At 43.1% G+C, this 12,957-nt stretch overlaps 1 protein-coding gene across 1 annotated transcript in view; it reads left to right on the top strand.

Annotated features, from left to right (window-relative positions):
* Positions 1-2,649: 2,649 nt before the first annotated feature.
* Positions 2,650-12,957, top strand: part of LOC119740085 — a 44,719-nt gene continuing 34,411 nt past the window's right edge. The window contains exons 1-13 of the mRNA XM_038215288.1: positions 2,650-2,719; positions 4,058-4,156; positions 4,603-4,740; positions 6,094-6,198; positions 6,626-6,901; positions 7,529-7,670; positions 8,287-8,500; positions 9,257-9,437; positions 9,539-9,832; positions 10,619-10,967; positions 11,087-11,213; positions 11,625-11,795; positions 12,470-12,676. Of these exons, the coding sequence (XP_038071216.1) occupies positions 2,650-2,719; positions 4,058-4,156; positions 4,603-4,740; positions 6,094-6,198; positions 6,626-6,901; positions 7,529-7,670; positions 8,287-8,500; positions 9,257-9,437; positions 9,539-9,832; positions 10,619-10,967; positions 11,087-11,213; positions 11,625-11,795; positions 12,470-12,676 (2,373 nt within the window). The remainder of the gene's footprint in view (positions 2,720-4,057; positions 4,157-4,602; positions 4,741-6,093; positions 6,199-6,625; positions 6,902-7,528; positions 7,671-8,286; positions 8,501-9,256; positions 9,438-9,538; positions 9,833-10,618; positions 10,968-11,086; positions 11,214-11,624; positions 11,796-12,469; positions 12,677-12,957) is intronic.

Here is a 12,957-nt window from a genome sequence, read left to right as displayed (position 1 = left end):
TGTGAGGCAATTTCTGACCACTTTAACCAATGTTTTTTTGAGGAAAAGATGGTGGTGTACTCATTGCCTGCCTTTATTGCGATGTCACATAAAAAAAAAAAATTGGTTTCGTTTTTTTTGGGGGGGGGGGGGGGGCGCCATGGCCCCCTTTGGCCCCCCCCCCTGGATCCGCCTTTGGGCCAACCTAGTGTCCTAGTGACTGACTGACCGACTGACTCCCCGACTCCCCGACTCCCCGATTGATTGACTTGCTGACTGACTCCCCGACCGACTCGGATTGTTTGTCTGTCTCCCCGACTGACTGACTCCCCGTCTGACTCCCCGATTGACCGACTGGCTCCCCGACCGACTAGTGACCGACTGACTGAACGACTCCCCGACTGATTTAAGGATCGACTGACTGATTTAAGGACCGACTGACTGACTCCCCGACTGACTGCCCCACCGGTTTACATTGACTGACTGACTGACGGATTAAATCCGGTCCAATGTAAATATATCCTTGCACTATAGAAACGCGTCGTGAATAAGGTACGTTTTAATCGTTTTGGTTTTTCATTTGTTAGTCAAGTTCACGGATTGATGTGTAATAATATTCGTTTAACTGGAGTATTATTAAACTTAACAAAATGTATAAATACTCAAAGAGCTGTTCATGATAACACATTGACTATATTAAAATATAGTCAATGGGTTACGAACAATCTCTTTTATGATGTAGGCCCTATATGTATATATATTTCTATAGCTATTAAAAAAAACTTTGAGGCAAAAATAAAATGTATGTAAAAACCAAGCATAAAACTCTGGATTTCAAAACGTGCAAATAAATCACGTACAGCGTTGCCCTTTTACAAAATCTCACAGAGGTGGAAAACAAATAAATTGAGATTCCACAAAGCATTGTGGGTATCGGTAACAGATTGCCGTGACCAATGCTTGTACGCACATTTGGACGGAAGTCTTGACCCGGGTCAATGGATAAACAAAATGTATCCAATGAGAGCAAAGAAATTAGAGGTCACCACCGGGTTTATTTTGGCGCAATGTTCGTTGTCATTAAAATATCACCCTCATGTCCAGACTAGGATGCAGTAGTGACGGCTTTTATCCATGAAAGATGCACTAAGTGACTAACAACCATGCTCGTTCAATGAGGTTTTTTTTTCCACTTGGTTGGGACTCGAACCCACCACCGCCTATTTACCAGCCGAGCGCAGACGTCTTACCCCTAGACCACCTCGACGATGTACGTCTTTCGTCAAGTTTTCTGTCGCCCCTACTGCCCCCCCCGCCTTCGCCAAATCAACGCCCTAAACCCGGATCTGCACGTTCTTATCGAACTGTTACCTCTGTCCTATAGTTTCCTGGCTGTACCTGAGATTGGCTTTTACATAATAAATATACCAAATTTCATAGCTGACCTCAACTTCCTTTGACAACCGCAAATAAAAGGAAGTGCCCGCTCGGCTAAGGTGTCCCAAATCAAAGGTATACATTTCAATCGAATCAAATCCTTCCGCGTTCGTAGAATGGACATTCTGGCTTATCCTATGGCTCAGTTTTTCGGGGGTGGGGTGTTAAACTTGATATTTTGAGAGGTGGAATGGACCGATGGAGGCCATTTTGCAGAGGCATACAGTTTTGCCAAAACTCAGTACCTCAGTTTTAAGGAATGAAAGCCTTGATATTCGAACCCGCCAAAAGATTTACAAGGAATTAGAATCCAGCATGTTTTTCCCACCGAGTGTACACACTCATTCTAAGTCAAGATGTTGCCAGTTACGATCGAAATCGCGTTAGGCCTAATCATCACAGCTTGCTGGTTCTGACATTTTGGATGGAGTGGGGGAACCCCCTTTTTGTTCCTGCTTTGTGTTTTCACGGCAAGAAAACCCTACCGCTATTGTCAACGCGCCTGTTTACGAATAACCAAGGCAACGGTTATACCTTCTCAGTTTCTCACACCTGAGGCAAACTCGTAGTCATTATTCAGTCTTTGAAATATATCGGGCCACATTGCCTATTGTGGTAATACCGTCATTCAATAGATTCAATAGCTCCGTGATTCAATGACAGTGCTATTCAATATTATGTACATAGTTTTTTTTTATCGACAAACAGGTACTGGACAAAAAAAAGAGTCGGGGATCAGGAACTGAGGAAGTGGGAAGGTACAAGGTACGCATTGTAGGTCACGTAGGCCAAAGTGGCAGGAATAACCGCCAGGATTTTATTTGTAAGCACCCATCAAATCCCGCTGTTTTGACGTAAATTTAATGCCTCGGATTGGGTAAGTGCAATTTTATTTTCCTCAGATTTCCAATCACAAGTTGGATTTATAGTTTGTTGACTTCAGTGTGGCTTTGCCGGTTTGGCTTTTGCCAATTAAATTGATATTGATACTCGAACTCTCTCGAACGACAAACCAGATGCGGTTTATACTGCATTAGCAGGTGGGTTAAAATGATTACAAGCGATCGACAACTATACAGAAGACTTGTCGTACGTTAGGATGTGATTGTGATGATGTTGATGATTTTGATGGATGGTGCAGACTGAGGGGGTGGTTGTGATGGTAACGTCACTTTTTGGCGACGTGCTCTTTCTCAGGTTTACTGACTGCAAACTGCTCCAACGCAAGGCACTATGGCTGTACTGAGTTCGGTCATCCTCGTCATAGCTACGTGTTTGATGAGGTCATGGATGGCGGAGGCAGGTAGGCCTAGGGCCGATGTACATCATCAGTGGAGAAAAACATGAGTAGGAGGTCCACGGCACAAAACCCTCACAAGTCCTCACACAAAAATCCTCACAAGTCACTCACAAGTCAACAAGTAGGAGCGGCGATTTCTTGTCAACATCGGGGGAGGGGGAAGGGAAGGGGACCAGCACCTTGAGAAATTCGACATTTCCCGCATTTCTCGCAACATTGACCCTTTTGTTGCATTGAGCTTTTGCACGTCTTGCGGAAAATACAGTGCGAATTTGTATAGCCTACATACGCACTTGGATACATTATTGGGAGGGCTGTCAATTGGCGTCCCCCATTTATCCAAAGAAATATTAGGGCATGTCCCCGTAAACCCACCTCTCCCATGGACATAGCCGCCCGTGTAACCAAGTTTGGTCGCTATAATTTGAGCTGTTCCGCACAGGCGTTCCTTTATCATTGTTCAACCCCTTGTGACCTTACATCTGAATCAACTCGCGATTGACTTTATGATTGACTTGCGATCAGCTTGTGATTGATCTGCGATTGACTTGTGATTAATTTTCGATTGACTCGTGATCAATTTGCGATGTACTTGTGATCGACTTGCAATTGACCGTTGATTGACTTGCGATTGACTTGTAATGGATTCGATTGACTTGTGATTGACTTATGATTGACTTGTGATTGACTCGTGTAATGATGTAAGTTTTACACCACAGGTTTTGCAATTCTTGGTCAGGTTGTTTTACCAATCGATCTTTATACTGGGGGAACGATAAAAGGTTGGGTATATAAGGCTAATAAAATATGTAGCATTGGCATTTCGCACTCACAACCCTAAAGGTTCAGAAACATAATTAGTATAATTATGTAACAATAATTAGTAACAATATGCATTGCTCTACATGGTAAAAATTAGGCTAAAAGTTATTGTGGATCATGGAAACAACCCGGTGGTACTGGTATATACCACGTGCAGCTCGCGCGCAAGTCGCACGCGCCCTCAAGCATCCTTCGACCAATAGCCTTGCCAAAAATGCGCGTGCGACAAAAAAAGCACCGGCAACATGCGCGTGAAAGTAGGTCGCACAAGCGCACTCAAGCTTCCTTCGACCAATTAGGGTGGCCCAAAAAAATGTGCGTCCCACTAAAAACACCTGCAACATGCGCGTGAGCGCAGGCCGTTCGACCAATAGGGTTGCCAGAAATTCGCGCTACTTAATAAGCGTGTGACGAGTGCGTGGCTCCGCAGCCGCCTAGCTTAGTAATGGCATTTAATTCTGTTCGCCCGATTTTTCAACAATTTCACTCGAGTTTGATTTGTTTGTCGTCTTATTATAGTCACGTGCTTCGGCATGTCGACGTGCGAAAATGGAGGTACTTGTGACGCACCCGATTACTGTCTTTGTCCTCGAGGCTACTATTCTCCACGATGTGAAGGTACTAAGGAAATCCAAGTCTTATAGTAATAATAATATAATACCGGCTTCTTATATAACGCACGTATCTACAAACTGTTAGGTACTGTTAGGGGGGGGGGGGTTCTGCCTCAGATCTCGGCTTACAATTTTTTTTTGGGGGGAGCACTTCTTAGTCAAACATTGCCATTTCCTATTATTTCAACTTACACCAGCTGCATTGTACAATCTCACAATCTCACTAGGCATGATTTTTTGTTTATTTAATTAATTCATTAATTAAGTTCTTTATTTTTTTTGCGTAAAAACATGCGCCAGTCATCAGCTGAAAAACCTCCCCCAGCATATTAAGCCTCGAACAAAAAGTCAGATTCCACGCAGTACTCTGGCCCATGTAAAACATCGTGAGCGATTTGTTTTAAAGTTTTGTTCATAATATTTTGTCTGGTCTCTCTTCTTTTCGAACAGAGTGTCGGCCGATTGACCACTGCCTACAGGTCTTCTGTAACAGTTACTATGACGCTCAGTGCGATCAATGCGATGGTGACTTTGGCTCGGTGTTCGGGAGTGCCTACAAAAAGACCGGCGACCAAAGACGATGCATTAGTAAGATTCTTTATTTTCTTGAGAGATTTTGTTAGAGCTCTTCTTAAGACCGACATTCATGAAAGTAGTTTGCAAGCTCATAAAAGCTCGGCGCGGAAAAAAAGTACGCGGCGATGATGCAACAACATTATTAAGGGTGGGGACTCGGGCCCGCCCCTTTCATTGTTATTTTGTTGTTGTTGTAACTCTTGAGGGCTCACTTATTTTGCGTGAAGATTTTTAGACTGGTTCTTTCTAACTGGAATGTATGTGCACTGGATATTATCTTATTGAGTCAGGACTTTTGACAATACTGCGGCACGCGCACGGTACGTACGCAGGATTGTGCATCGGAGCGGGACTTTTGAAGTTGCGGTCACTTGTCAAGCTTCATTTACGGTAAAAAATAGACAGAAACAGAAGTCAAATAACAGGAAAAATATAATCATATCTAACCTCAGGCGATCGTGTAGTGTAGGGCCCCTGTTTAGTTTCGACAAATGAGAGTACAGGCAAGGGTTTTTTTTTGCTAAAAAATGGGCGATCGTCATGATCATGTATGTCATGATCGTTTATCATACTGTCTGACTGTATTATAGCCCCATAAATGTGGCCTATTTACTGGACTGCCTCCGTAAACATAGGCCACACATCCACGTGTACAAAAATCGTGTCGACTTAGCCAAATTTTGATTTTCACATTTAGGCTTAGTTTGTAGGATTTTTTTGCTTTAGAAGCATACCCACCCTCTTTATAGGCTAGTCAGAAAGTGCTGCCTTTTTCAGATGTCTAATTTCTGTGAAATTTCATGTTGAAATTTTGATACGCAAACGTGTAAAAATGAATCTGGAAATTTCACGAAAAATAAACATCTGAAAAAGGCAGCACTTTCTGATTGAACGACAATGACAGAAATGACAGAACGCGACACGAAAATAAAGATGGCTATCAGAAATTAGAAATTACGATTTTCCTACGGTTGGTGCCGTGCGAGTCAGTGCGCCATGCGCATTCATGATACGTGCAGTGATCGCCATCTTTATTTTCACGTTGCGTTGTGTCGTCAAAGTAATTTTACCTCAAAATTTCCTTGATCAATCAAGGGCTGTTTTATGCCACAGCCAAATAGAAAATGTTTAAGACAAGTTTCCAGTCCTTTCGCTGCACCGTGCTGCGAGATTAATTAATGACGTGAGACTCATTTTTCTCTTTGGGCATTGAGTGTTAAGTTTGCTGGGAGTGTTATGCACCAACAAGTCCATGGCCCCAACTAAAGTTGGGACCGATGGTTTAATTATAGGGTGTGACAGAGAAGTACATTATTTGGCATGGCCTAGTGTTATTAATATTATTCAGTATATAATGCTTTATAGAACAGTGTTCATGGAGGGCCGACAGCAATGCGTGTTTCCCAGGCTCCTGCACAGACGCCCAGTGCACATGCAGCAGTGGATTCTCCGGACCCGACTGCAGAACAAGTGAGTTGATAGGCTACAAATGTATTCCCCATATAAGAAATTGTGTGAAAGAAACTTTATTCCAAGAAATGTTTGCATTTTTCTGATGCCTCATGGCTAAACAACATTTCTAGCTTTCCTTGTTTGTCCTAAGACAATAGCTACAACAGGCATGCAACTTTTTCTCGGATCAGCTAATTTCCTCTTTTTTGTAGTCCACATGTGTGTTATTAAAATTAAAAAATTTACAAAGTTTCGGAAAGTTTTGAATTTCCTCTTGTTTTTGTGACTTCACATTTGCATGCCTGTAGTAAGATTAAGGTCCGCCTGGTAAGATTACTCTTAACTCTTTTTGTTAATTTCATGCGTGTGGTCAATATGACGCCGTTTTAATAAACCAAGTCAATTTTTGAGTAACACAACATTTTGCCTACATTTCTCTGTCCAGTGGATGAGGCACAGGCCCCTGTTTTATCGGAGCTCCGCGCAACGCTTCTCATGGGAACCACCACCCTGGAATTGGAAGGTGTCGGCAACGATACCGCCACCCTCTACACCGGCGTACGCAACTCCACCGACATCCGAATCCACTGGAAGAGTTCCTACCAGCCCACGGGACTTCCAAACCCGAGCGCGGTGGACGGAACCGGACAGCCCGTGTATCCTTACATCGCTGATGTCAACCTAGGCATCGTATCGGCCAGAGTCACAGCATTGGTACACTGTGAGTTGTTCCAAAATTAGTTCCTGTACCGCCCCAAAACTGCCTGGTACTCCCTGTACCTTTCAAGCTGCCAAGCAATGTATGGTTTTGTGGGAAAGATTTCCATATAAGAAGTTCACTAATTTTCCTCTGTATTGGCTAACAAGCCCCCAGATAGCAATTTCATGTCATCAAAGTCAATTTGAGCAGTGAGAAAATACAAGCAAATTCTTAGAAAACACTCAGAATTTTCAGTCCACTCTCATAGGGTTTGTACACAGGGTGTTGAGTGAACTTCTTATATGGAAATCTTTCCGTTTTGTGGATTCATCACGGAATGTTATAAAATCGATACAATGTAATACATTTTGCAATGCCTGAATAAATTCCCGTCTTCTGATTGGTGGGTCGTTGATTATTCGTACCAACGCACGGCGCGGCCACAGGGCAAAAATAGAAGTTCCATTGCACGGTCACACTTTCGGCAGCTCTGACGAATCAGATGACGAGGATTTATTTAGGTATTATATACAACCAATAATGAATGTTTCACATTCCTGCAATGGAGAGATAATGTCACAAGGTGACAGATGAAACGTTTCACGCCACTCGGTTAGTGATTTGTTTTTCATCTTTGCCTGTTTTTAGTTGCCCAGGGTGGAACCTACGCTCTTGGTTCCGAAGACTGTCCTGCAGCCGGATCGCAAGATAACCCTGCAACCACCTTGGTCATCTGTGAATACACATTCAATATTGACTACAGCCTTTGGACCCCTGCTAATGGAGATACGTGAGTCTTCATTCTGTAATATATATATGCTTTTCTAGTGCAGAAACAGTAGTTTATAGTATAATTTTCCCATGAGCGTGAGTGAAACACAGAATAATGCAGTGCGCGTCCTGTGCCCCTTTTGCCATTTCTAATTTTTGATGAACTTGTGAGGACGTGTGAGGACTTGTGAGGACTTGTGAGGGCTTAGGACTTGTGATGACTTGTGAGGATGTGTGTGGACTTGTGAGGGCGTGTGAGGACGTGTGAGGACTTGTGAGGACTTGTGAGGGCTTAGAAGGACTTGTGAGGACTTGTGAGGACGTGTAAGGACTTGTGAGGACGTGTAAGGACTTGTGAGGACTTGTGAGGACATGTAAGGACTTGTGACGACTTGTGACGACGTGTAATGACTTCTGAGGACGTGTGAGGACTTGTGACGACGTGTGATGTATCTGAGAGGACTTGGTAGGACTTGAGACTCAATTACATTGCTTTTGATGGATGTCTGTCTACTTTAAGTTAATGGAAAATAGTTTTGAAAGATTTTAAGTTGGAAGTCTGTGTGTTTTGACTGTTACAGTTTGATCTGTTTTTATCGATTTTCAAATGAATTTTTAAATAATTTCCATTGCAGATTAAGGTATGAAGTAGACACGACGAACGGAGGAAACATGCAACTCTACGACAGAGACAACGCCAATACCATCCTCACTCGGTACTACCTGGGCCGGACGGTCTCCGCCTCGGCCAATTTCACCTTTGACCTTGACAGCCCGTACCACTGCCTAAATGTCAGTGCGGGGTGTCGAACCACCATGCTGTATGCTGGGGAGGATGTCACCACAGAGGTTAGATTGAAAAGAAGTTGAAAGGTCAAACCCATTATTAAACCATTATGAACTGTATTACATTGGAATATGTCACGTTTATTTACCGATAAATCCTTAAAATCTTTTGAGTGCTTGGGTGGTTTCGGGCACTACAGGGAGTAAAGGGTTGGGCGGTGTTTGGCGGTTTAGTAACTAATGGGTAATACAAATCTATATTAGGCCAAAAAAGTCCTTCGGCAGGCCCCAATTTTTTTTTCCGCAAAAGATTCCATCAGGATCGAAAGAGAGCAGCCCCTCTGTATATATGCATATTTCATAGATGCCTAAAACTTCTGAGATTGAGGTATATAACTTATAAGAAATGAAGGTATATAAATCACCAACGCGCGGCAGCAGATTCGTGACCTCTAGTCAGTTGATCTGAGTTCGAATCTCAGTGCGCCATTTTTTTTGCTCACCACATTTTATTTTTAAAATAACATAAAAGAGGAAGGAACATTTCTCACAAAAACAAAAAAAGCTTATGCTGGGTTTGCGTTATCGACAACAAGGCACTAGATAATCATGTAATGGACTGATAGAAGATGGAAAAATCGTCCCATCAGCTTAGGAAAAAGGAAATTCGCCAAGGCCATGGCAATACATGAATTCTTTTTCAAGACGTGAACAATTTTAACAAATTGCTTTGCACATTGGCTTTGGGTGTGTGTGTTGTCACTGTATGGCACTTGTTGGAAATTTGTCAGTAAATTCTTTGGCTTATTTGTTGTCAAGGCGGATATAACGATCACCTGGCAGGGCTGGGCTGATGACCTGTCCGGCATCGGCGAGTACGACCTGCAAGTGCGTCAGCTGTCTGGTCACCACGGCGATGAGATGACAGAAACCTTTGATAGTCCCGCAGTCTACACTGGCACTGCCGTTTCGGGGCACACAGTCACGTTACCTCACACTGGTAGGTTTGCGTTGTCAAAGATTCGTTGCAAGACTTAAAACTCGGAGCTGTCAAATTATCATTGGTTTCTGATGATATTCCTTGAACCCCCCCCCCCCCAGGTGTGTACTCAATCGTACTATCCGTCTTTGACAAGGCTGGCAATGCCCAACTCACCAGACGCTTCGTGTTCTTCGATGACGACCCCGATGACGTCACCATTCAGAGCCACGCCGTTTTACGCGTTCTGTCAGCAAATGCAGACACAGACTACGTGTGGATAACGAATCTGGGCCCAGCTAGGGGGTCAACCTCGGTGGTTCTGGACTGGCGGAACCGTTTCGCCAACACCCGTCACCACAGCCAGGGCTTGCTGAAACCTATCGGCTTGTACGCTAGTGGCGATATTGAAAGCGGTGAGTGTGTTGGGGTAGTGCATCATCTGTTGAGGGTGGCACAGCGTGGCTTTCTCATCAAAGCCAGGGGAAAGTTCTCTCCAGCACCGTTGGCAAACTAGTAGCTATTCGTGGCATACCTCAAACCTGCGCTGTATTAGTGCATACTTTTTCGTAGTGAACCATGGTCTAAATGAGTCTATTATATGTGAACTGATTTGGCGATTAATTATGCAAAAAAGACTGCGTCTTGATCTCGACATTCTGACCGTTCAGCGGGCGCTTTCTATATCGGGTCTCGTCATGGATATCTATAAATATAACCTAGACACGGCATCTATTATTCATTTTTTACGCTGTGAACTGAGCAAAAAAGTCTGCGGTCACAACAATATGTTTACGCGATATGCCAAGCAATAATAATACGGTCTTTTCAGAACCACACTTCTTCCAAGAAGAGATTTCTGTCATGGTGACATGGTGTAACCCGGAATTTTTCTATTTTATTTTATTTCATCCGCCCTGCAAAGCTTCAAGTCATATATTTCAAATTTATAATTAAGCTATAGAATAATTTGGAATAACTTAGTTCGGTGGGACTCAGGAACTTCAGTCTGAAACGGTTTAGCTGGTCCTTAATATTCAACTGGACTGGTCAAACAATTTTTGACTTGTGTGCATTCAATAAGAGTAAGTTGAACCATGGTTGACCGTAGTTCGTCATCGTATGCGCTCTAGGTTTGAGCTCTTGAATCAAAGTGATAGTATTTACATATATGAGTGGAAATTTTCATTTTCATTTCTCAGACTACGACCAGAATTTTGGTCGGCGTGGCCGTGCAGCCGTCCCCAACGCCCTAGGAGTGACAGAATTCCGGGTCTTACACGCCATCGACCACAGCGGCGGCCAAACCATCGTCAACGCAAGCAGCGACGGCTCACACAACTGGAGTAATGAAAGCACCAACACACAGGCGACCTTTGACCTGACCCTGGTGGACGGCGATTCCATTCGGTTCTGGGTGGAGGCTACTGACATCGCGGGCCACTCTGTGAAGGACGGTGTGTTGACTCACGTCGATTCCTCCCCACCGGTTATTGATGACGGCGACGGGAATTTAGCCGTTCCCAGTTCTGCTGATCTGGATAATGTTGGGTAAGGATTTGTTTAATCAGCGAATATGCTCACATATCATTGCATAGACCAGTTTAAACCCTGCTCCAGTCAATTTCGTTGTTAAACTTTGAAAAAATTAATGTTTGTTTTTGTTTTAGGATTGCCTTTAAGACTTACGACATCCACAGTGGCATCCGAACCATCGAGTGGCGGATATTCACCAATGAGTCCGGTACAGAAGTGGAGCTGGCACGGCAAACACTGCCCCCTGTGAAAATTGACCCGGTAAGTACGCCAAGCATATAGGACTCCTACACCGACCCACGTGACCCGGCCTACATACGGGTACCAGAAAGTCAGTGTCATTGTAATAATAATAATACCGGAGTCTTATATAGCGCATGTATCTACCAACAGTTAGGTCCTTAAGGCGCTGGTAATTATGTCTGTTCAATGTTATGTCCATCATCTAGTAATGGTCAAGGAGATTACAGACTACCAATTTTGGATCATTTCTCTGAATCGTTCATTAGATATGATGGTTAAATGGCTCAGTTACAGACATTACACTCCCTTGAATTGCCCTATAGCAAAGTGGTAAAATTGCCCGAGTTTGCAATATAAATCAAGGGAAATCACTGTAAAATGATGTAAAATAAAGTTACATTCATTATATTTTTTTCTGTCTGTCTTTAGGCCACAGAGGACTGTGATCCAACTAGTTGTATGTGCATCCCAATCGGTGATTGTTACGCCGTGTATTATGGCTTCAATCCAGCTGTACACATCGGGCCTCACGCCTCGGATTATTTCGTCGGGTTGACGGTCACGAACCATGCTAGACTGCTAGCTACTACGACAATCAAGGTTGGTCTTTAACACAGAAATACTTTAAAGACTGAGATTGAGTGAATCCAATTTTTTTGGAATCGATTTTAATTCAATCCAGTAGTCGCACATTTCCATTCTAAAAGAACTCTGAATTTTCTCATCAAATAAGCTGTGGGAAAAACTCCATCATGTAATATGAACTGGGAAAAAATGTTGCAACCTGACGCCACTTTTTTCTTCATATATCATCTCAATGAAGGTCAGACTCATTGCAAAAGTGATGATAAGACATGAATCTGGGACTGAGAAACATTTCCAATTTTGTTAGGAAATACTTTGAAAATTTTCTTGACTCTCCATAGACTTTGCACACAACCGCTGAAGTGGCGTCAGGTTGCAACATTTTTGCCATAAACTGCATTTTTGGTTAAAGGTACTTTTGCTACGAATCAAGACTAGCATTTCCAGTGGTTTAATTTTTTAGGGCCAAAAATGTGTTAAACAAATCCCTATGTGGGATAATAACACAAAAACTTGAAATTTTTGAGGTTAAATCATGTGTGCCTTTAAGAATGATGGTCTTTCCAATATTATCTTTTCATGGCTAATGCATTTTAGAGCCAAAAGTAGCACATTCCAGTCGAAAGTGCACCTTTAAGCAGAAATGGTCAGTGTGAATAAACCTGGCATTTTACTTGGCCCTTGCCCAGGTCACCGTGGACTCTTCGCCCCCTGAAGCAGGCCTGGTGCATGATGGGATACGCGGGTCCAACGAGGTGGACTACCAGGAGTTCAACGAACTCTCGGCTCACTGGGACGGCTTCTCGGACAAAGAGAGCGGAGTGGCTTTCTATCGATATCTGTTTGACGAATTGTGCTGGGACGACCCAGCAATGATGGACCTAGTACTGGACAATGTAAGTTTGATACGCATTAGGATAAAGAAATTGTGACTACGGACCGATTTTATTTCGTAAAGTGAATATCCCTAGGTGCCTAACTCGCCCTTTCTTTAAGTTTACAGAATAAAGAAAAAGGAAAAGACAAATAGTTCGGAAACGGTGATGGCTCATTGCTGATGGGTTTTTTTATGTGTGGGTGCACAGGGAAAGATATTTTCTGTGTCAAGTCTTGATAAACTATTGAAACACAAAAATCTTCTAAATTCTTTATTTCTCATACGGTTATTATTGTTCCA

Source organism: Patiria miniata, unplaced genomic scaffold, assembly GCF_015706575.1.
Source record: "Patiria miniata isolate m_02_andy unplaced genomic scaffold, ASM1570657v1 HiC_scaffold_4, whole genome shotgun sequence".
Classification (NCBI taxonomy): Eukaryota; Metazoa; Echinodermata; class Asteroidea; order Valvatida; family Asterinidae; genus Patiria; species Patiria miniata.
Note: the sequence above shows the minus strand (reverse complement) of the source record. Positions and strands in the feature narration are given on the sequence as shown.